Below are 24,043 nucleotides of genomic sequence, written 5' to 3' on the forward strand. Positions count from 1 at the left end.
GTACAAAACCAATCATATTGTTCTATATAAGAAAGTTAAAACACACGGCAAAGTCTGATAAGTTCAGAACACTGCCGCTTTTATTATTTTCCGTTTCATGCAAGTCTTTTCTTTCTCTTCTCATTCGAAAGATTAATTGATTTGAAGGGGGCCCTTGGCCCTCGTGGAGATTACAAGCCAAGTGGCAGTACACGTGGCGTATTTTTGCAGCCGTCTTAACGTACGTGTGTAAACCTAACTTTTGTGATAATTTAATTTGTAGTCCACTCATCCAATTTTGACAGACAATCACGGCTGTATGTTTTGGGAAATGGATCATCTTCGGATCATTCCTCCTAATTCGTCAAATTAATAGATTTGTGTCATTGAAATTTGATCTAACGGCTATAAATAAGGATCTACTTTAAAAGTTATAATAACATCAACCGTTAGATCAAATTTTAATGATGTGGATCCACTATTTTGGTGGATTAGGAGAAAATGTTCAGAAGAGGGTCCCCTTCCTATGTCTTGTTGGCACATCTAACATGTGGCAACCGGCAGAGAGAAGTGGGTGGGTCAAAAGATTGATTCTTGGGTTGAAAGAGAGGATCCTCGCCGGATCTTCTTTGTGAGGATTTTGAGAATCTTCTAATCACATCCGTTCATTATACATTATGCGTGTATTCAATTTTAAATAAAAAAAAATTACAATAATTTTTACCGCATGATATACGATAAACGGATGTAATGTGAGAATTCTTGAGATCCCCACAAAGATGATCCGGTGAGAATCCTCACTCGTGTTGAAAGATGCACATTCTTATCATATAGAAACAATTTTTTTCAACTCATCTAATGACAAGTTTACAAAAGACTAAACAAATCTAACCAAAATTTAACCCATTGCTCGACACTCTATTTATCATATTTGGATGGATTCAAATTTTAAGATTTATCCATTGTATAGATTTCAAAAATTAAACTCATCTAATAATAATAAATAAGGAGAACAACATCACCATTACTTGATGGCGATGAACAAAAACATTCCCTTCCGTATGCAAAAAGAGAGGTAATGCTAGGTGCTAAATTTATATACAAATCTTGTAAAGTAAAGGACATGAAAATTGATAACTAAATTATTGATTATCAATTTATGTGTTTATTTCTTATTAATTACATGTTATTTTACAAATATGATTTAAAATTTTAATCACTACAAAAAAAACCCACAAATCTGTGGGCCTGATTTGCCTGTGATTGCAAAACATTTAAGGCGGCGATTATACGATTTCTATCCATATATCTCTTCCAGTCTTCATCTTCGTCACCAACTGCGACAACGCAAAAAACTCGGAAGATATTCGTTTCTCTAATTCCCCACAAAATACACCACACAGATAATTGTGGGGAAGAGAAAGAACCAGAGAGATGGCGAGAGAGATGGCGGTGGCCAATGGGTGGGGCGTGGGACAAGCAATCCCACTGCCTCAATTCGGACCCAATTGCTGCTCCGGCTTCTTACCCAACACCAGGTCCAAATTCAACACTTCCAATAACAATCTGAGCGTTGTTCTCAGTTGGGGCTGCTCTGTCCAGACCAAGCACTCACCTTCTTCGTCTTCGAGTAGTAGCAGGAGTCGAAAGAGCTCGAATTTGTGCTGCCGGTGCAGTGAGAGCAACATTTACAGTGAGGACTGTATTGGGTCGTCTTTGGAATGGGATTGGAATCGGTGGAGCCGCCATTTCTCCGACGTCGAACAGGCCGAGAGCTTCGTCTCTGTTCTCAAGGTATGTGGGTTTTGTGTACTTTTTTGCTCAGTTGCTAATTGCATCGAAGTTTCAGTTTTTGTCAGTAGTATTGTTTGGGCAGAAATTCTAGTTCGGCTTTTACTAGAAGTACTTTTATCAGAATCAAGTTATGTCAAACGTCGTAAGAAGCGCTTTTGGTTTTGGATAATTGTTTCTTAATTTATTTGGAATTCTGTTACTTTTCAATGCACAGTTTCCAGTTGCTGAATATTAGTTATGTTTACTAATCTATTAGTTGAATTGCCAAGTTCCTATATCCAAAAGTAAGCTGAATTTATTTGAAGTTCGTAGCCTTTGATTGTTATATATCATTGATCATGCTCATTAATTTCTTCTTCGTTGAGCGTATAATTATTTAAATCCGTCTGCCTTTTGCTACCATTTCTCATGGTTTTATAGAACATTAGTCACCCTTTTGGACCTTGTTTCAAGACAGCTGCGAAATGTCAAAACAAATTTTGGAACTTGGTTCTTGAGAAATTTAAGATTTACTTTGCATTGTTTGAATTACATGAGAAATTTGGGAAGACGTGGAGAGTTTGTTCCCCTGTTCTCGGTAGATTAGCAAGTTTCACGGAATTTTTTAAGTTGCTAAATTGTCAAATGGCAGTCAGTGATGGACCGATGGTACAAAATTTGCTCCATCTACCATTTCTTACTTTCAGTTGAACCATGTACCAGTGCAAATATTGTTTTTTTTTCTGGAGTCTCGGTTGCTTGGGTCTGTTCACTGTGGATACAACCATGTACCAGTACAAAGAATCATACGCAACTGAACATAACCACACGTATACAAATTACAAGCGTTTTTTTATTTTTTTTTTTTTTATGGCATGATGCTATAAGCAGTTTCAACTTGAAGATGCAATTGAGAAGGAAGATTTCCAGGAAGCTACAAAACTGAAAATGTCTATTTCAGAAGCTACATCAAACGACACTGTTGCTGAGATCATGTCTCAATTGAAGGTTAGTTGAGCATGTATGCTTTTGTAATTGTGTACTTGCTCACATCAATGTCTGTTTGTTTACCTGGTGTGTTGTATGTTTGCAGAATGCGATTGAGGAAGAGCGTTACCATGATGCTTCAAGGTTGTGTAGACACACAGGAAGCGGACTGGTAATCTTCCCACATGCTACTGGCTTATATATTATCTTCCAATTTCTAACAGCATGGCTTCACAACTCAATTTTATTTGTTGGCTGAAATAGCCAGCTTTTACTCTTTTTTCCTTTTCACGCTTAGTTGAAATACTGAAAGTATTTCATTGGAAGAAATTAGATATATCAGGTCATCCTTTGTACATGAATTTTATTGGCAGTCATGGAAGTTTTGGTGGGACTCCAAAAAGTGTTGAGGGGACGAAATTATTACATTTATGATTGATCATATAATACACCTTTGTTGGAGGCAGCTTCTACCATCACCTACATCCTGCTGCCTTCCAGTTTTATCCTATGCATGATAAAGCCTTTTTCTTTTCCTTTTTTGTCGAAAAAAGATGAGTTTACCTTTGGCTCTTGAAGCGTGAGTCAGAGATATGTGCCTAGTTTGTTTTTTCCTGGCATCTTTAAGATATGTGAATTTTATTGATAGGCCTTATTAATTAGGCCTGCTTTGTGGTAAATGTTCGCTGTGTCCTTTAAATGGTTCTCTCTGTATCTGCAGGTAGGTTGGTGGGTTGGGTACCCAAAAGATTCAGATGATCCTTTTGGAAGGCTAATACGAATAACTCCTGGTGTGGGCAGATTTATTGGGAGGAGTTACAGTCCAAGGTAAGATCTTTTGGGTTTTGATTTGTTTTTCATCTACTGGAGAAAACTACTGATTTGTTATTTGTTGCAGACAGTTGGTTGAAGCATCACCGGGAAGTCCCATATTTGAAATTTTTGTGGTAAAAAATGCTGATGGGACATACGTTATGCAGGTAAATACAGATCTTTCAAACGAACTATCTTTCACCTGTCTAATGCAGTTTGTGTAAAACTCTTTCCCTCCCTCTCTGGTCTTCTGATATCATATCTGTTGCAGGTAGTGTACTTACACCTACCCAAAGGAAGTTCAACAAACTCCGCTGTTACACCATCCAAACCTGAAAAAGGCTCATCAACTTCCGAACTTGAGAGTGCAACCGTAGTAGATGTACAGAAAAATGAAGGCAAGGCAGAGAGCAGCGAGGTGAAGGGCATTAATATTGAGGGAGCAACTGAGGAGGGGATAAAAAGTGTTTTAAATTTTCTTAAGACAAAAATTCCAGGACTGAAAGTTAAAGTCATGGATGTTGATATTGCCAAGGAAGTGAGAGAGGATGACAATTCTGTGAACCAATTGAAGCAAGAAAATAGTGACTCGTCAGATTCTGATGAGAATTCTGAAGACGAAGTGGATAATTTGGATGAAATTCAGTCTGATGAGGTCACTCTAGGAGAAGGTAGTGATACCATAGAAGATGAAAGAGATTTGGATGTGAAACTTTTTATTGGTGGGGTTGTACATAATAATGAGGATGTTCCTACCAAGGATGAGTATGTGCGTCGGCCTGCTGAAATCAAAGATGTGGAGAAAGATTCTTTTGTGTTGCATATTCCAGGGAGAAGCCTAGATCACAACACGGGAGAAAGTAAGGCATCTAAGTTCAAGGTGGCAGCTCTAGCACCTAAAAGTGCCGCTGAGCTCATGCCTTCTGAGGTTGCCAAGGCATTTTTTAATTCTGACAAGCTTTCTTCAAAGGTCAGTTGAACTTCTACGCCATCAGGAAAATATGATATGGAGATTGTACATACTAAAAAACCGACTCTTCCAGTTGGTAAAAAGTGATTGGGTTCATGAACAGAATCATCTGAGTTGGATACTTTTGTTGTACATGGTAGACTCATGGCAAACAAGGGTTTAGAATTTGGATTTTCCAAAGACTACCCTTGCTTTATGTCTTCCTTTTTCCTTTTTCTATCATTTTTAGATTTAGTATTTCTAGGAAGTTTGTGTCATGTCTATAGTTTGGCTCAGCTATAAATTTTGAGGGCAAAATGAAAGTTTCGGGTTTGTTTTTAAATTTACATAACTGGTGGAAGGTTTTGCAGTTTTAGATCTATATTTTAGAAGAGACTGATACTAGACAGTTAAGATTGAAATATTTCTCTAAATTCTCATTTCTTCTGGGGCTCAATATTAAGTTTTTGTTGACAGTGGTGTGAATCACTCATGGTGCGTAACTTTCCTTTAAATTTATAAACAGATGACACGAAATATGCGTGAAGTAGTCAAGTTTGCCGTTAATCAAGCTCAGAAGCGGAATAGATTATCTGAATATACAAATTTTAGTCGCCTCAACACCTTAAGAGGAGATTTGGATACATTTGAAGGTCAGTTTTCTTATCCTCCACATTTTACTTTTTTTTACTTAAAAGGACAATCTTCTGAGGAGTTCTTCTGTTTAAAGTACAGGCCTGTATGTTGGTGCATTTGGCCCTTATGGCAAGGAGGTAGTGCAACTCAGGCGTAAGTACGGGCACTGGAATAGCTCAGAAGGCAAAGAATCTGCAGATATGGAGTTCTTCGAATATGTTGAGGCAGTTAAACTAACTGGGGACCTGAATGTTCCTGCTGGCCAGGTTTATAGCTTTCTAAATCTTGTGATGCCATGATACTTGCTCTGTGAAACCACATGTTCACTGTATGTAACATGTGTTGTACTAAACACTCTGATTTTTTTCATAACCAGGTGACATTTCGTGCTAAAATTGGGAAAGGGAACCGCCAATCTAACCGTGGATTGTATCCAGATGAATTAGGAGTGGTAATGATACGTTGAACGGTGTCTGCATATGTGCATGTGTTTGGTGTGTGTGATAGTTTTCTTTTATACAGTTCTAAGACCAAAAACTCAAGGAAGCTTGTTTTTCTCAGTACCATGGTAACTAGCAGATCAAGTTGTGCCTAAAAGTTATAGAAAACCCTGTCTGCTATTTTCTGCATAAAACAGCTAGAAAATTTTCGCTTTTGTTAGTTGAAAATCTCCTCTGGCATGTACAATTGTCGATACCATTTTTCTTATTAGGGGCATTTCTAATGTACCATATACATACTATAAGATCATGAGCCCTGTGCTGGTGCTTCATATTTCGTGAAGTAACGCGTTGATTTCTCCTGATACCATTTCAAACCACACAAGGAACTGTGTGAAGAAAAAGTTCCATATACCCTATTTTGGCATTATAATAAATTACAGATTGAACTAAAGAACGTCTTTTAGGCTGCAACAAAATGAAATTCTGGATATATGCTGCCGACTAAGTGTTCATTTATCCAGGTTGCAAGTTACAAAGGACAAGGAAGAATAGCAGAGTTTGGGTTCCAGAATCCACGGTGGGTTGAAGGAGAACTTCTCCAACTCAGTAACAAGGTGAATAAACCACCAGTTCAGTATGCCTACTAGCTTTTCTTCTTTATACAATCGGAATAACCAAAACTCTCAAAAGAACCGGCCTCGTATTTATTTTCTCTCATTTCCCTTCTTTTGCTTGATGTTTGTAACTTGGTGTGCAGGGCATTGGACCATATGTCAAAAGTGCAGATCTTGGTTTTCTTTACATCGTCCCCGAGCAAAGTTTCCTTGTACTGTTCAACCGCCTGAAACTACCAGAATGAACCACTGATTCCCAATCTGTTCGAGTTTTCACCACTTCGATATGGCAAGCAAAGATGTAAGAGAAGAGTTCTTTTAAGTGTATCGTATCTGAGCAAATACATATAGACGGTTGATTCCCAATCTGTTCGATTTTTACCCCGTTGTAACTCCATGAGCTGTATATCATTTTTGCTGACCGAATCTATACTCGACCGGTACTGAAACTACAACGAGGCTCCGAGTCAGGAGCCTTTCCGGACACTGCTCGGCTTCCTCTGCATCGACTGTTAATATGTTCTTCTCTACAGACGGTTTGTTATCATGACTAGTTGATGAAATAGTTAATGGAAACTCATCAATCATCAGAGTAGCAAGTCTTTAAGAAATCAGTATACCGTGAAAAGTTGATTGCGAAATATCCTGTGGCTTGAAAACAAAGGTATTGGTGCTTTCTTTTTTTTGTTAATTTTATCACCAAAACCATTGTGATTGGTCGTTTTTCAAATTTTCATGCATACTTTCAAAATAGTGTTCAAGCGTAACTATCAAACGTGATCTTTCTTGATGATTTTGACTGACAAGTTATTAACATAGCATGTTGGGCTGTCTGACAACGGAAGGATATTATCAATTATTTATCGTACAAGTGCGTTTTATTCTTATGAATGGTATTCGGAGGCAGATTGTTTGTCATCTTGTTTGGGTGTCTTTCTTATCCCTTTCTATTTTGTGCGGTCACGGTTAAGTCACGTTAACATTTTATATTGATTTTTTAATAGAGATAATAAGACAAGAAATAATATGAAGTGTGTTTTATTCTTATGAATGGTATTCAGAGGCAGATTGTTTGTCTTCCTGTTTGGGTGCCCTTTTCATCCTCTTCTATTTTGTGCGGTCACGGTTAAGCCACGTCAATATTTTATACACGGTTAAGCCACGTCAATATTTTATATTTGTAATAGAGATAATAAGACAAAAAACAATATGAAATGTGTTTTATTCTTGTGAATGGTATTTGGAGGCAGATTGTCTACCCTCCTGTTTGAGTGCCCTTCTTATCCTCTTCTATTTTGTGCGATCACGGTTAAGACACGTCAACATTTTTTATTAATTTTTTAATAAAGATAATAAGACAAAAAGTAATATGAATATAAAATGTTGACGTGATTTAACTGTGACCGCATAAATAAGAGGGGACGAGAATGATCCCAGCATACAATCTGCCTCCCATGGTATTCACGTGAAGAGGAGGAATGTATTTACACGAAGGAAAAGGAAAAAGTTGGGGATGGAATTTATGCCTTTTAGCGCACTAGTAAATTAAAGAAAACTTTATATAAAGCTTTTCCACTTAAAAGCTTGCTTGGATTTTCTACGATTTTATTTGTTTTTCTTGCTTTTACCTTACCCTTGCAAGGCTTCCTCTTGTGGCTCTTAAAGCTCTTGGCTTTTTCTTTTTTCTTCTATCACTCTTACCACTAAATGTTTGAGCAGATAATAAACTGGTTTGGTAATACATTGGTATTTTTGTTAATATAAGTTAAGGGATCGAGACCCCCCTTAAATTTTACTATTCTTATGTCATTTAGTACTACGCTATGGTGGTATTCCTCTTTATTTGTAAGTGAGAGGTTTTAGGTTCGATTCTCTCTAAAGACAAATTTGAACCACGTTATTGAGCTGATTGTGAGGTTTAACTAACTCATCCATCCACATAGTATTGTTAATATCGTTTAAAAAAATAAATAAATAAAGGAATCCAAAATTTAGTTTAGAGAAACATGCATACTATATTGGTTAACTGACTTAATTCACATGTGATGATTAACCCAGTCATGTGCTAACTTTACCTTCCGCCAGTGTAAAAGAGACAGGTAACGACGTCGTATGAATGGATCAACTTAACTTTGGTAAGTAGTAAGCAGGAAACAAGCTTTCCACGTGGCCGACTTCCCCACAGCGCGAAAGCATCATCAAATTAAAGACTCCGGAGTCCCACCCATCACTTCTCTTCTCACTTTCTCAGTTCCCAAACACTCTTTTTCCCACTGCATCAAAATCCCGAGAAAATTTTATACGTGCCCAAATGGAATCCCAACCCCAATCCCAAAATCCCAACCACCACCCCCAGAAATCCAATCCCAACATGAAGAAGTCTTGGTCTTTGAAATCCGACGACTCGGCCCAGGCCGACTCTCCCCTCCGATTCCACTCCCCGATCCGATCCGATGCCTTCGACCCGCCCGACACCCCGCCGTATGAGTCCGTCGAGAACACGCCGGAAAATCCAGTCGACAACTCCAAGGCGATCACGGTCGTCGACAACTCCAAGGCGATCACGGTCGTCGACAAGTTCACCCAGTACTCGCCGCTCCGGCCTCAGAAGCCGCCGGAGAATGCCAAGGCGCCGTCGCCAGTGGTGGTGTACAACCGGGCGGTGAGGGAGGAAGTGGCGCCGTCCGTATCGAAGGTTGGGCCGACCGGCGGAGTCAACGGTGTTGGAGGCGGGGAGGAAGGCGGAGTCACCGGTGTTGGCGGTGGGAGGTCGAGGGGTGCGACGAATTCGATTCTGAGACGGTCGAAGAGGGGGGAGATGCTGCAGACGGCGGCGCTAGGGTTTAGAGTGAGCGAGTTGGTGCTGTGCTTGATTTCGTTCTCGGTTTTGGCGGCGGATAAGACTCGGGGCTGGAGCGGCGACTCCTTCGATCGCTACAAGGAATACAGGTTCCTCCTCCGCCTGACTTTCAATTTAATTTCCCTTTTTCAGAAAATTATTAATGATTAGCAGATTAAGTCAAATTAGTGTTTTAATTTTCATTCAAACTGTAAAAGATTTTTTTTTAGTCAAAATGTTCTTCAGATTGTTATAATCGATAGAAGTAGTCCTTGAAATTGTTTAGTGTCGCCCACTTTTGTCTTTATGTTAAATTGAAAAAACAAAAATACTATCAATTTAACGAATTTTTTTCACAGAAATACCAAAATGATTCAAACAACCCCATGGACCATTTTGGCTAAAAAGCCTTAATAAAATTTAAATTTCAACCAATTTTCTTGCTTTGCTCTGTTATTTTTTTAATGATTTGTTGAAACATTTTTTACTGTGAATTTTTGTTTAATTTTGGAGATAATGTTATGATGAATTGAAGATTATGTGCTAAACTTTGCAGGTATTGCTTATCTGTGAATGTAATTGGATTTGCATATGCTGCCTTTCAAGCCTACAATCTATCCTACCATATGGTCACCGGGAAGTACGTGATCCGCCACCATCTTCGTCGCCACTTTGATTTCTTCATGGATCAGGCAAGTTACTCAGTCGGCCCGTCTGTCTTCATCGCTATTTAACATTTCTATTGCTAAATGTATTATCTCATATGTTATGTTAGTGGAGTAGGATTACATTTCTATTGCTTGTATAGTTCTTGTTCAGAAGTTAACGAACATCGGTTAGTGACTTGAAAACTTAGCTAAGTTGGTTGCGACCTAACACCTGTTATTGGTTTCCGAAATAGGCTTCTGCGTTATTATTATGCTTCTGGCCGAAGCGATGCCATTTTAAGATTGAGGGTGTACTGCCTCAGCTCGAGGGAAGCTAAAGATTTGTGTACTGATAAGCAATGCGTTGTGCTTTTGTGGTGTTGGTTCAATTTGCAGGTACTGGCATACCTTCTCATTTCAGCATCGTCGTCTGCAGCCACCCGGCTTGACGACTGGCAATCAAATTGGGGGACGGATGAGTTCACGGAGATGGCCACTGCTTCGGTCAGCATGGCCTTCCTGGCTTTTGTTGCCTTTGCGCTTAGCTCCCTCGTATCTGGTTACAACCTCTGTACCTATGATTCTGCATGATATATATCCTACCTACACAGTAGGAAGTCAGCACTAATGCCAAGCCCACACGTCCTCCTCAACAGTCGCCTTGCTCTCACTAGGCCTTGAGGGGGCGAAAACCAAAGTGTGAGTGGATCATAATCATTTATAACCGACAACCCGTGGACTCAATTTTTCATTTTCTCAATGTTGTTTGTAAAGCTTCAAACATGTTCCCCACATGGCAATATGTGTGTATAATTATAGCCTTGATAAAAATAAAGGAAAACTAATGAAAATGACTTTAAAATGTGTTTTTTCATTAAAGTGAATAGTACCACCATTGATTTTTTAGTGTAAAAATGTGGTTTTTCATTAAATTGAACAGTACGAAGAATTTTTCGTTAAAGTTCCCCAAAAATAATGGTGAAATCTTGAGTTGTTAATATGGAAGCATTTCTTTCCATTTTGTGCCTTGGGGAGTTTGCAAATTCTAAGATTGAATTCTACCTCTCTATTTGTTGGGTAGACATAGGCACAATGATGTGCAAGAACAATATCTCAAGTCAATAACGCACGACTATGCGTATTAACTTGTCCACGAAATAATGCTTGATTCGGCCATATGAGAATTTCTCGTTGTACGGAACTTCTCCTTGGTGAGGTTACAAGCTCCTTCACTAAAGGAAAACATTGCTTCCATAGCTACAATTTTCTTATATGCATATGCATCAAACTTTCATATTAATTATCACGTTTTATTACATGAAAAAGTTAAAATCATACAAAATTACAAAATATACTAAAACAACTCATTAAAAACATAACGAAATCTTTTTGCATATATCAAATTTTAACTGAGACAAGAAGGGCTGGTTTGGTATTGTTGTGCTTTTAAAAAAAAACTGCTTATACTGTGCTGTGAGAATAAGCAGCTGTAAAATAAAGCAGCAGAGTGTTTGGTAAACTTTTTTGTAAAAGTGCTTTTGAAAAAAAAAAAAAACAGTATTAGAGTGTTTGGTAAACTTTTATGTAAAACAGATGTGAAAAAAAGCCGGTTTTTCAAAGCTAGGTTTTGCAGCTTCTTGTTTTTGGCTTTTTTTCATCCAAAACTGTGGAAAAAAGCTAAAGCTGAGTGTTTACCAAACACAAAAACAGCTCCCAGCTTTTTTTGATAGCAGCTTTTTTCAGAATCACCTCAGTACCAAACCAGGTCGAAGAAAGGGTAACTCTTTCCCTCAGGGAAGAGTCCAAGCTCAGCTAGTATCACCTGCACACGGGGTTAAAACGCATGGAATACGCATAGTCGGGGGCCGAACCAATCTCAACCATTGCTTGGTTATTCCAATAAAACAACCGTTCAAATTCGCAACGGGCTAAACTTCACAACGGACTAGTAACAATGTGGTTTAAATTCGTCTTTTGTGAGAATCGAACATAAAACGTCTCACTTACAAGTGAAGAGAAACCATTAGACCATAATACTATATGGCACAAGTATTTTATGTTGGGTGTTTATCACAAATGGTTCCTGAAATTGACCCTCACCATTAGGATGGTCCCTGAAATTAAAAACCAATCAACGTAGTCCCTGAAAATACATGTCGCAAATCAATGTGGTTATTCCGTCACAATTTTGTTAAAAATTCCGTTAAATGCTGATGTAGCACATAAATGAGCCCCACAAGATTTACGAGTTTTTATCACAAATGATCTCTAAAATTGACCCACACCATCAATATGATCTCTGAAATTGAAAATCAATCAATGTAGTCCTTGAAAATAGGTGTCGCAAATCAATATAATCCTTTTGACACTATTCTGTAAAAAAATTTGTTATGTGCTGATATGGATTTAAAAATTAATTAAAAAAAGTTGTCTAAATACCTTTTTGCATAATGATTTTTTTTTTCTTACAGTAGGGCCTACTCCGAAGACAGATCCCTTCCATAAATTCTCAAAGGCACAAGGCTTAACCAAAACCTAAGAAGGGTTGTGGAAATTTTTTTCAACCAACAATAGACGCACCTCAGTTATAACCTCATTATCTCAAGGCAGACATCACCGTTCTTTGCATCACCAGACCACCAGGGAAGCGTCGAATAAGCTCTCTAAGATTAAGGTTGTGAGGATGTTGATCACCTAAATGTTAACAGTGATGTCCCAGAAGTCGTTGCCAATAGGCCAAGCCGTCACCATTGGTGATCTCAACTCAAGTTCAATTCAGTGAAGAGTGTCGAAGTGTGTAAAGATAGATGTATTGAATTTTTATTTTTTTTAGAGAATAGAGAGCGAATGAGGTAGAAAAATGTAGACTAGGATTAGAGGTGATTGCAGGACTGGGTTTTTGGGTTGACAATTTTTTTGTTAACTATTAAATTATTTAGCCTATTTGTAATTTTTTTTTTAAATTTAATTAGACTTGTGTGACCCATTTATGTGTCATATCAACACATACCCGAATTTTTGACAGAATTGTGACGGAAATACTACATTGATTTGAGACACTTACTTGTGGGACTACATTGATCAATTTTCAATTTTATGGACCATTTTGATGTTGCGAGTCAATTTCAGAGACCATTTTGTTGTCGTGGGCCAATTTCAAGGACTATTTGTAAGAAAAAAAGAACTTATGAGACCCATTTATGTGCTACATCAACACTTAACATAATTTTTAATATAATTGTAACGGAATGATCACATTGATTTAAGACACCTATTTTCAGAGACTACATTGATTGATTTTTAATTTCATAAACTATCTTGATGATGATGGTTAATTTCAAATACCATTTGTGATAAAAACTCTTTTACGTTTAACTTCTAAAAGAATAGAGTCCACATCTTTCTCTTCTTGCCGGCGCCGGGCAGACATCGGTACAGTGGGCCTGAAACACGCAAAAAGCACCCAGTAATTGGGCGCTCAAAAACTTGAGAAATCAAAACTGAGCCCATTAAAGGCCCATTATCTGATTAAGATATGAGAATTACAAATTGGGTAAGAAAAATCCAAACTTTTGTCTCTTTTATTTTGATTTCATTGTCCAAAATATATATTCTTTTTTAATTTTAAATTTGTTGTAAGCTATGCCATTGTCATCTGCCATATGTGCCTTGCTCCCGTGGAATTGATAAATAATAATTATCACGACATAATTTATAAAGTTGTAACGCAAACATTTTTTTGAGAGAAAGTTGTAACGCAAACATGAAGCAAGTTAGGTTTTGTTATCAACAATGGTGAAGTCTCGGCATCAAACCATTTACAAGAAAACATAACAACATTTGTAGTAGGCGTCGATTTAGACACATCATGTCTTATATCCAAACAACCATCATAAACGTTTCATGCAGTTGTTCCTTACCTTACTAGGGTTGCTCTCTCCTCTCTTGTTAAGTACTATGACCCAAAAACCCTAATCATGTTATGCATTGGAGGAGTCTGAAACTTACCACTATGTGTACGAGTCATGATTCTGGAGAAAACCCTAATCATGTTATGCAGTGGCGAAATCAGAAACTTGCCACTAATTAAGTATACGTATGGGGTCATGATTATGTATGGAGGAGAAAATATTAATTAGTAATTTCTTTTTTCTTAACATTGGGTTTAGTTAACTTAGTTTGTCAAGATAATGTGGCCAAATTAGCAAATTAGTGGGAAAAAAAAAAAACAAGGTGTTAGGGTTACGTGACTTCCTCACCTTCATTGTGTGGCCAAATTAACTCTATGCTTTAATAGTACAAATAATGAAAGGGATATGCTATTCTTTTCTATAATTCTACGAATAATATTGGTGGTACCAGATTAATTTTAGATGAAGCAGTTGAATTATTAGATGAACCGTTAATCATTATATACTGCTAATTTAGTTGATAATCTAATAACATAATATACCAATTAATCACTTGTAAGAGTGTCATTAACTAGTAAGCATGATCATACATGGAATGTCAAGCGTGCAGAAGTTCACGTGGTATCCTCCATCAGCCATGTTCATGCAATACAAAATAGAGCTAGATGACAAACATTCCCTATCAGTCCCGGCTTTTTCTAATGGAAAATAGTTAAAAGACCAAATTTTTAAATCATGTAACATAGTAGACGATTGGATTTATTTTTTAATAATTTAAAAAAGAAATTCAACTATCAATTACCGTTTTCAAACTAAGCAGCCAACCATCCTTTATTTATAGTCTTCCTCCCTGCACATTCGCTTGTCCTCTGTCGTAATAGTGTAATACACTCATCGCTACCGTCCATGCACGCACAAACAAATCTCAACCGTCCGATACATAAAAATCCACGAACAAATCCAAATCCCATGCAAACCCTAGCTATATAATATCGTCGTATATTATATTATCATTGCCGAAACAATTATGTCCATGGTCCATATACAAGACTCACTCGAAAATGCAACATGCCTATCCTTTACTTTACACCTCCTAAACTTTGTCATTTAGGATAATTAGTATTCTAATTAATCATGGTTAAAGTAATGTAATATCATTGGACAACAACCACGATTTGTACGGGCAAGGGACATATTCTGTACCATAAGTTTTGGCTAGATTTTCGAATCTTGATGAGCTGGTGCTACACAACATGGACACGTGGTATTTTCATCAATGTTTCCAAGGTACACTTGCATGTGCACCACCCTAATTTTGTGCTTCTTCGTTTTGGTAATTGCAGCGTCCCCATGATGTTAACAATAATAATAGGTAATCATTTTCACGTTCTCGTCTTCTCTTTTATACTCATCTTATTTTCGTTTAACGATTCTCTTTTTACTTATTCAATTTAGGACTGATAAAAAGAAAAGATTGTAAACGGAGATATTAGGATAATAATAAATTTCACACTTCAAATTTATCATTTTGCATTTCTTCTTTTGTTTTTTGTGTTTTTGTTTATTGATACTTCTTTGACTTATTTAAATCAACAACAAAGAAAGAAAAGAGATCTGCAGAGAAATGATAGGTAGTGATTTTCAGAATCTTAAATGTATCCATCATTCAACAATTTTCTTTTATTTTCACCGCTTAATTTTTCTTTGTATTTAATCCCAAAACTATAAATAAGACGAGTACAGTAGAAAGACGAAACGAAAGAAAAGATCATTCCGCAAGAAAACGCGAGTGCGAAACTTACTACTCTGATAATAATAATGCAAGCTTTTCGCATTTTATAAGATTAAAAATCCCCCAAAGGTTCTTTGCAGCAAATAAATTAAAGAAAAGGTTATCTGTTCATATTGTGATGCTAATATACTATTAATATATAGTAATCAGTTTGGAATAACCCATTGACAAGGAGTTGACACCTAAAATACTCAAATTGCAGTTGAAAATAATATACAGATTGAAAATGCTTGGTTTTGTGATTCCTTGCCCACTAAACTAAATCACAAGTTTCCAACTCCTGATTAAGAAATTAACCAACCTAATTAACAATATCTTAAGAGATACTGGTGAACGTTAATCATCTGGTACAGCATGCCAACCTACCAAATAATGCAAAATCGATCTTCAATGGTGGGCAAAATTTTTTATTTCTTTTTATTTTTTTTGATGAGAAAATGGTTGGTAGATCTTGATGATAAGGTTCAAGCCACAAAATAATACCTCATGCAGCATCTAACCTGCCTTGCTAGATCAATTTGTACACACCATTTGACCAAATCTATAAATCGTCGATTTAAGTTGAAGTGTAACAACATCACAAATATCAAATTGTGTGGAGGGCAAAGATTTTATAAAAGATTGATTAACCAATGAATTGCCTCAAACACGTTTGTGTATAACATTAAAATTAGTCGATCATGCTCAAGTGGGAGATCCAACCAAGCATAAGGGATAGCTTTTGGTCTTCATTGTTATATGTCCACATATATCAACGACTAAGATTCAACCACTAACTTATAGACAGTTGTTTCAGACTCAATTCTAAAGCTTTAATTCATAAGGTATTGCTGCGATATGAACTAGCATACATCAACGGCTGATATTCAACTGCTAAGATATAACAACGATTGATCCAAACACAATTTTAAAATTTTAACTGATAAGCCTATACATACATCAACGATTGAGATTCAACCGCTTGAGCGTGAACAACCAACTCGATGCACAACACAATGAAGCATTAATGATGTTTTAGACCTGTTTAGATTGGTAATGGATCCAGCAGGCAAATCAGGACCCAGCCAAGTTGTAGTTGTAAGGATGGCAGAGTTCACCAACATTTAAATGGTTTGCATGCTTTGTAAACCTTGTACCTTTTGGGTGCATTTTGAGCTGTACCTCTTGTCTGTGCCAACCTAGACAGACTTAGTTGGCAAAGTCACACTCAGAGTGAAACATACGCGCTCCAAGAGCGGATCGGTTTTCTTTCTTGTTTTTTTCTCGTTTTTATTGTTTATTTAAAACAAAAAATGTATTAAATAAAACAAAATCTCCATCGATAATGAGAGATTTTTTAATTGCGGGCCTGAAGCAGTATTTCACATGTCAAAATATTTTCAAAGAAAATGATATATTTTTTTTTATGTCTCTCTACTTATTTTATAATACATTGAGAGCTTGTTTAGATATGACCAATGTTCTAAAAGACGCTAGGCGCTAGTTAGATGAGCTTAGGCTTGGTGCCTAGGCGGCTGGATCCTAGCGCCTAGGCGGACTAAGTGGATTTGAGTAAATTTCTTATATATTGTATAAATAAGTGTCTGCTTATATTTAAAAAAATAGAAAATGAAGACAAATATGATTGAAGACAATATAAGTTGGAGGAGGATGTTTTTATTTAGTTTGTCTTAGCTTTTTATGGGGGTCTAATACAATATACAAACAGATATACTTGAATTTTTTAAGTTGTTGGGGTCAAAGGCAACCAATAACCCTATATTGACTCCGTCACTGGCTAGACAAGTGCCTATGCGGTCTAGGTGGGTTTTTATAAAGGTTTAAGCACACTTTCTTAATTTTTAAATACTTAAAAATTAATTAAGATAATAATTAGCTGTCTAGCGCTTAAATAGAACCTCGACGGCCCTAGCCAGAAATTAACCGTGGATACGACAGTTGGGAAAAATTCTCATCAATAATGGTTTGAAGGAAAATGAGAATAATGGTTTGAAGGAAAATTAACAAATAAAATTAAAAAAATAAAATGGAATCAGAGAGGAGAGAGAGGGGGAGGAGAGAGAGACCGTATACGGAAGAGGACCATACGGCTTCTCCGACACACCCACGGATCCCTCTGTGTGAGCGTGGGGCCCACTTGCTTTTCAGCCATAACATTTAGTCCTATCCTCACTTCGGTTTCAGTTACAGGTTTGTAACGTACGTCCTACTTCTTGAAATGACACATATACCCTCCTGTGAAATTTGGAGGGACTAAAATAGCCTTGGTGTTGGTGCTTTTACAGTTTTAAACATGGTTGTTAAAAGATAAAGGTCACTTTATTTTAAATTTTGAATGACATATTTTTACTATAAAGTAGTAAGACCATCTCTAACCGAATGAGTGCCAAAGGGCTAGTTTTAGTCTTCTGGCTCTCAAAAAAATTAATATTTTAATGAACAGTGCATGTTCATATTTCTTACCGTCTCCAACCAAGGGTCAGACCAAGCATAGCCCTATCACAAAAAACTATCTTCAACTGAGGGCCAAACATAATTTATTATTTTAATTGAATTACTATGGTTACTTAAATTAAATTACCTCAATAATTTTATGTTATGGATTGTCAATAATTTTCATGTTGTTAATTTTTTTTATGTAGTTTAATGTGAAAAAAAAAAAAAAAAAATCAAATATGACGTCAGCATGTGGCCTGGTTTGGGGCCGGCTGGTTGGCCCTTTGGCCTGTTTTTTGTCCAGTAGGACCCACGAGCCATTTAGCCTGACCCTCGGTTGGAGACAATTTTCAGGTTATTTTTAGCTATCTGGTTCCTTCGGTTGGAGATGGTCTAACTAATTCTTGACCAAATCTTTGAATAGGAAAGTCAACAATGTTTTTGATTCTCATTTTATCAGACTTTAATATTGAAAAAAGTTCTAAATTTGTAAGTAATTTTGTTGCTGTATAACTAACGCTTTTAAACTCAATCAAATTGAATTCCAGTACTAATCTTATGGTCAATAAACACTTTTAAGTTGATTGAAGGACAAACTTTAAATTGAGTTCCAGTACTAATCTTATAGCATGTGTATTGCCCACAAATCATATTATTTGTCAAAGAAAAACTACTACCACTTCTTTTCAATCTTTAGTAGATGATGACTACAACAGAGGTCAGATATAAAGTAACTTTTTTTATTTTTCAACTCATTAGTAATGTTTTTCTTCGTAACGTCAAGATTGTTTGAAAAACAAAAAAAACTAACCTATCTTTTTTTTTTTTATCACAAATGATTGAGGCCGACTAATTAACATTCTTGGTGCCTGGTATTGCTGTAAGCAAAGGGGCATGTAGTGGCATGTTGGCTTTGCGATATAAAGGGCAAAAAGGGAAAATCAGATACAGGGATTCAGTTTGTCTCCTCAGAAGTGGATCTTCGCACGTTAATGAAATGGAGTTCGTAGAGAGGAGGAGCTGTGAATTTTATGGAGAGAGATGACGAGAGAAGTACAGCCAGCCACCTCCCCTACCCATTGCATATGCTTTCACTGCACCACCAACAACAACGTCCCAATTCATCTCTCAACCAACTCATTCCTCTCTCTCTCTCTCTCTCTCTCTCTCCTGTTTTTGTTTTCTAGCTTCGCATTATTACAAGCTCTCAACTTTTTTCCCCTACTTTCTCTTTTTAACTACTGCATCCTTGACCACCTGAGCTCTTTCCCTCAACTTCTCAAAACCCATGTGTGTTTTTGGGCTTGGAAGCTCAAAAACCATATTTTGGGAGCTTCTTTTGCTCTTTTAAATGGTGGTTTTGTCTAAATATGTAGAGATTCAAGATTTCTGACCGAACTCTCCACCTTTTGCCCAGAAACATGCTTATTGGCCCGAAACTTATCAACTTTTTTCCCAGCTTCTGCTTAATCTGAACCCACCTGCCTTTAAATGCACAAAGATTGATGAGATGATTTCAAAATGTAGGTGTTTGAAAAACAACACTTTAATCTTTCCGGGTCGTCTCCAAATCCAAGTTTTTCTGCAAGTTTGGAGGCTTTCTGCTAGTTGAGGAGTGCAAATACCAAAAGGGGGGTTCTGAGATTTTTCTGATTCTTTTGATGAGTTTTGACGCCGACCCATGAAGAATTTCCTCTGGTTTAAGCAGATTTCCAGCAATGGCAAGCCTGAGAGGAGCCTCTCGCTGGGTGAGTACAATCGTGCAGTCTCATGGTCCAAGTACTTGGTGTCGTCAGGGGCTGAGATTAAAGGGGAAGGAGAGGAGGAGTGGAGTGCGGACATGTCACAGTTGTACATTGGGTGTAAATTTGCTTCCGGAAGGCATAGTAGGATTTACAGAGGGGTTTATAAGGAGAGAGATGTGGCGATTAAGCTGATAAGCCAGCCTGAGGAGGATGAAGGGTTGGCTGTTTTGCTTGAGAAGCAGTTCACTTCTGAGGTTGCTTTGCTTTTTCGATTGCACCATCCTAATATCATCACTGTAAATCTCTCTCTCTCCTCTTTGTTAGGTTTATGGTGGTGTTGTTTGCCTTTTCAGATCCTTTGGAAATGCAGTTTTTGTTTTTCTTCTTTTTCAAGTTTTCTTCCTGCTAACTTTTGTGATCTTTTGGTCTGCATAAAAACGCAAGATCCCCTTTAACCTTGTGCAATTTAAGATTTTACTCCAAGAAATCACTCGAAAAAAAGGAACCGCTTCGGCATAAAATGTTAGAAGAAATCTGTTCCGGTTACATCAATTGGTCATTGATTGATTATTGCACAGTCCTTACCTTAGAATTCTCCATCTTTTCAATTCTGTATCCGACCTCAATCTTTGTTGGTATTGCGTATATTCCGAAAATTGGAATCGGTTCTTCTAAGAATTTTTTTGTTCTTTTAGTAACATTTAATGCTGGAACAATAGCTGTTTCTTTACGTTTTTTGACCTTCATGTACCAATTTTTGTTGTGCAGTTTGTTGCAGCTTGTAAGAAACCTCCTGTGTTCTGCATTATCACCGAGTATTTAGCTGGGGGATCGTTAAGGAAGTATCTTCATCAGCAGGAGCCACATTCTGTTCCGCTTAGCCTAGTTATGAAGTTAGCCCTCAACATTGCACGCGGGATGCAATATCTCCATTCTCAAAGTATACTTCATAGGGATCTCAAGTCAGAAAATTTATTGCTAGGGGAAGATATGTCTGTAAAGGTTGCGGATTTTGGTATTTCATGCCTAGAATCACAGTGCGGCAGCGTAAAGGGATTCACGGGTACTTACCGCTGGATGGCACCCGAAATGATCAAAGAGAAACACCATACAAAGAAAGTCGATGTTTACAGTTTTGGAATAGTTCTGTGGGAGCTTTTAACGGCATTGACACCATTTGACAACATGACTCCTGAACAGGCTGCATTTGCAGTATCGCAGAAGGTATTTTTTTCATTGTACCCCGTAATATTACTTACCCTGGTTTGCGGTTAATGATTTGTATCAATAGATTCAATACCTATTAGTTATAATTAAGTGTTGATATGGTGATACCTGTTATTGAAAGAGGGGATATTATTGTGGCAAGTATTAGTCTACGCGTTTAAACGAGGCCAAGATATCCATTCTTGAGATATTGAACTCTTTAAGTAACAGGATTATAAAAAACCCAGTACTACTGAAAATTAATTCTGTCACCCATAAGTTTTTGAGTTTTCGAAACTGTTAGAGAATTATGGAAACAGAGAATGATAATGTTCCTTTCTGAATCATTTGCTTTTGCTGCATATTATCTTCCCATTCTTAGCATACTAAGATACAATTTAGAGAACACTTTATATACGTGCCTCGTAAACTGACTGCTCGAATAGCTCTCATGTGCATTGATAATTTTTGAGTTTCCTTAGAAATCTCTTTCAAGTGTCAGCTCTTCTACTTCACAACATTTGATAAACTTTCTTAAATTCCCATGCAGTAAAAGTAACTTGTCATATCAGAAATTACAGTTTATCCGTTATCGTTTTTAGTTTCTATTCTTCTTGATGCATCTGTTACACCTGTATGTTTCTCACATGCATCAGAAGTGGGGTGAGAGACGGTCATTTATATGCTTGTCTTTGTATTATCCAGATCATGTGGGGACCTGCTGCATTTGGCCATCCTTATTTTTGCAGGAAATGAAATCTCCTAAAATCGGAGAAATATATTAAATCCTACATCTTTTTCGTTGTTGATAAGATATATTAAAGCACTGGTGATCATGCACTAATACAGGTAGACATCTAAAGGATGTGGAGAGTTGCATTTAATGTTTGTTTAATTCCTGTCTCATAAAGAACGTAAAACTTCAGCGATTTCCTAATCGCCTTCTACCAAGAAGAAGCATGCTGGCATCTAATGATCTGTTTCAGTTTTTCCTGTTGGCATCTTGCACCTGTTATGATTTTGTGGAATAAATGGGAACTCCGTCTGTTTTCCCACCTTGAATTCTCACTTGCCACCCATGTAAACCGCTTTTGTTGCTGTGTTTTGAAACCTTTTAACATGAAGCTGACCTGTTATGGAGATATATGTGTCGATCTCCTTTTAGTTCTGAACTATGGATATTCAACTTGTTCGTGTCATTGCACTATTCTGAACAACGCCTGGTATGTAATGGCATCATTATGCAAATCAGTTTACTTGGTTGTGCTATTGATTCCTGTAAACATGAAAGTCAAATGTTTTGAGTAAACAAACCCGAATGTGCTGGAAGTTGTTACAAAAGCCAGAATTTGGCGTGTTCACAGCTACAATTTGTCATCGAAGTTTGGTTGCAGGAACTGAAGATGAGATGAATCTAAAGTATCAAAAGCTGCATTAATGTCCTAATTAGTTGAAACGTTGTCAGGTTGATCTGATTTTTTGTATGAGCACAGTAGACTAAGATTTCTGCAGTGGCTAATACAATGATAACAGTGTGTTAAGTTTCCTTTGTAGCAAAGTTTATTAAACGTGTTATGTGCTCCTGAATTTTGTGCAGAATGCAAGACCCCCTTTGCCGTCCACATGCCCGGTGCCATTCAGTCGCCTCATTAGCCGATGCTGGTCAAGCCATCCAGATAAGCGACCTCATTTCGATGAGATAGTGCACATTTTGGAAGGTTATGCCGAGTCCCTTGAGCAGGACCCAGATTTCTTCTCATCTTACAAGCCGCCCCCAGATCACGCCCTGTTGCGATGCTTTCCAAAATGGAAGGGTCGCCGTAGTTCTGCTTCTTGAAAGATTTAGGGATTCGTTTTCTGGAATCAAAGTATTGAAGTTAAATGTACCATATGCTTTTCTTGTCAAGGTTCCCATCTTCATACAAATTATGATCGTGAACCTTTTTTCCTTTCTGTCTTGTTAACCTTTTTATCCTTTTGTCTTGAATATATTGGAATGAAAAGCACTACTTTTATTGGTGTTTTAACTTCATTTGCATACTTCATATAAGCACTTTCAATAGAAGCACTTTAAATTTGATGTGAAATGCTGAATGTGACATTTTCAATAGAAGCACTTTTGGAACTTCCTCTCCATCACTCCTAATGCGCATTCCCACTCTTGGGATAGTATTGGCATGAGAGATTTGGATATGAAAACTTATTGTATGCGCTGATTATATATCTTGAGTTGAAGACTTCATTACACTTCATCGTAATATTTCAGATCAATAATACAATATCATGTGGAAACATGAAAACACATGACATTGCGTATTGGGGTCTAGCTTAGTCTATGCATGCAAAAATGCTTCCAATTCTTCAATGTCTTCTCTCACTCTAATTTACAATTTCACTTTGTAATTAGCTAATTTTTTTTTTAATTTAAAAAAAAAAAAACGATATTATCTACATTAAGAAGGAGGGGGAGGTAAGCTAAACCTTACAATAGGTTAACAATAATGTGGTTCAAATTCGCCTTTGATGAGAATCGAACCTAAGACCTCTCACTTATAAGTAAAAATAAATACCATTAAAGACCGTAATACTAAGTGACAACTAATATTTTTAAACTAATTCATTTTACTTTGTTTTCTCTTAAAGAAAAGCGTAATAGATAGGGTAGTTCTATTCACACACCTAACTTTATTTCTCATACACCCTCAATTTACGATCGTTGGATTAAATGAATTCAAAAAGTTTAATGTCAAAAAATTAATGAAGGTGCAAGGTAAAAATAAGTGTAGAATAACTGCTTGTGAAACGCCAAAAAAATAACAATAAAACTTACCCAAATATAGTATAGTAAAAGCGTATTTACAATTTTTGTGACCTGATATAACATGTGACGGTTTGGCCGAGTGGTCTAAGGCGCCAGATTTAGGCTCTGGTCCGAAAGGGCGTGGGTTCAAATCCCACAGCCGTCAGATTTTTTGTTCTCTTTAAATTTTTTTTCTTGCACTTTTTGAACTATTCATTAGTTTGCCACAAATTTGAAATTTACAATGGCAAGGTAAGAAATTCAATTTTTTATTTCTAGTTGGGTAAATTACATTTTACCCCCTCATGTTTGGGATCGATTTCAATTTCTTACAGCATCTTTAAAACATTTTAATTTCATACAGTTAACCGTTAAGTGATGACGTGGCAAATATGAGGTCCTCATTTATGCTGATGTGACTGCCATATTTGTACCACGTGGCTAAACGCTTAATAAAAAATTTAAAATATTAA

At 36.9% G+C, this 24,043-nt stretch overlaps 3 protein-coding genes and 1 non-coding gene across 5 annotated transcripts; all 4 read left to right on the forward strand.

Annotated features, from left to right (window-relative positions):
* Window positions 1-1,282: 1,282 nt before the first annotated feature.
* On the forward strand, window positions 1,283-6,947 carry LOC103953038 (protein EXECUTER 2, chloroplastic). The gene is made up of 11 exons (XM_048587731.1): window positions 1,283-1,773; window positions 2,644-2,760; window positions 2,846-2,911; window positions 3,461-3,567; window positions 3,638-3,719; window positions 3,824-4,522; window positions 5,028-5,154; window positions 5,237-5,403; window positions 5,514-5,588; window positions 6,102-6,194; window positions 6,338-6,947. The coding sequence occupies exons 1-11, from the start codon at window positions 1,414-1,416 to the stop codon at window positions 6,437-6,439; spliced, it is 1,995 nt and encodes a 664-aa protein (XP_048443688.1). The 5' UTR covers window positions 1,283-1,413; the 3' UTR covers window positions 6,440-6,947.
* A 1,408-nt stretch (window positions 6,948-8,355) lies between these two features.
* LOC103953037 (CASP-like protein 4A3) lies at window positions 8,356-10,542 on the forward strand. Its single transcript, XM_009364758.3, has 3 exons — window positions 8,356-9,143; window positions 9,590-9,725; window positions 10,077-10,542. The coding sequence occupies exons 1-3, from the start codon at window positions 8,506-8,508 to the stop codon at window positions 10,269-10,271; spliced, it is 969 nt and encodes a 322-aa protein (XP_009363033.2). The 5' UTR covers window positions 8,356-8,505; the 3' UTR covers window positions 10,272-10,542.
* Window positions 10,543-19,460: 8,918 nt separating this feature from the next.
* LOC125478859 (serine/threonine/tyrosine-protein kinase HT1-like) lies at window positions 19,461-22,797 on the forward strand. Of its 2 annotated transcripts, none has more exons than XM_048587561.1 (3): window positions 19,461-19,860; window positions 20,333-20,788; window positions 22,368-22,797. In XM_048587561.1, the coding sequence occupies exons 1-3, from the start codon at window positions 19,501-19,503 to the stop codon at window positions 22,605-22,607; spliced, it is 1,056 nt and encodes a 351-aa protein (XP_048443518.1). In that variant the 5' UTR covers window positions 19,461-19,500; the 3' UTR covers window positions 22,608-22,797. The 2 variants fall into 2 exon arrangements, with proteins under 2 accessions (XP_048443518.1, XP_048443519.1); XM_048587562.1 differs by lacking the exon at window positions 22,368-22,797 and adding an exon at window positions 21,476-22,038.
* Window positions 22,798-23,656: 859 nt separating this feature from the next.
* On the forward strand, window positions 23,657-23,736 carry TRNAL-UAG. Its single transcript has one exon. It is a non-coding gene; the product is annotated as a tRNA-Leu (tRNA).
* The last annotated feature ends 307 nt before the right edge of the window (window positions 23,737-24,043 follow it).

This window comes from the organism of the source record quoted next, unplaced genomic scaffold (genome assembly GCF_019419815.1).
Source record: "Pyrus x bretschneideri cultivar Hongxiangsu unplaced genomic scaffold, Pyrus_bretschneideri_v1 Contig27, whole genome shotgun sequence".
In the NCBI taxonomy this organism is placed as follows: domain Eukaryota; kingdom Viridiplantae; phylum Streptophyta; class Magnoliopsida; order Rosales; family Rosaceae; genus Pyrus; species Pyrus x bretschneideri.

What these genes read in the sequence shown, in the direction of transcription:
- LOC125478859 (XM_048587561.1), top strand. Translation starts at nt 19,501, where the DNA reads ATGAAGAATTTCCTCTGGTTTAAGCAGATTTCCAGCAATGGCAAGCCT. An exon ending in ACCATCCTAATATCATCACT is followed by an intron (nt 19,861 to 20,332) that starts GTAAATCTCTCT and finishes TTTGTTGTGCAG; the next exon opens with TTTGTTGCAGCTTGTAAGAA. An exon ending in CATTTGCAGTATCGCAGAAG is followed by an intron (nt 20,789 to 22,367) that starts GTATTTTTTTCA and finishes AATTTTGTGCAG; the next exon opens with AATGCAAGACCCCCTTTGCC.
- LOC103953038 (XM_048587731.1), top strand. Translation starts at nt 1,414, where the DNA reads ATGGCGAGAGAGATGGCGGTGGCCAATGGGTGGGGCGTGGGACAAGCA. An exon ending in GGGAGGAGTTACAGTCCAAG is followed by an intron (nt 3,568 to 3,637) that starts GTAAGATCTTTT and finishes TATTTGTTGCAG; the next exon opens with ACAGTTGGTTGAAGCATCAC. An exon ending in CTGACAAGCTTTCTTCAAAG is followed by an intron (nt 4,523 to 5,027) that starts GTCAGTTGAACT and finishes ATTTATAAACAG; the next exon opens with ATGACACGAAATATGCGTGA.
- LOC103953037 (XM_009364758.3), top strand. Translation starts at nt 8,506, where the DNA reads ATGGAATCCCAACCCCAATCCCAAAATCCCAACCACCACCCCCAGAAA. An exon ending in GATCGCTACAAGGAATACAG is followed by an intron (nt 9,144 to 9,589) that starts GTTCCTCCTCCG and finishes TAAACTTTGCAG; the next exon opens with GTATTGCTTATCTGTGAATG. An exon ending in TTGATTTCTTCATGGATCAG is followed by an intron (nt 9,726 to 10,076) that starts GCAAGTTACTCA and finishes TTCAATTTGCAG; the next exon opens with GTACTGGCATACCTTCTCAT.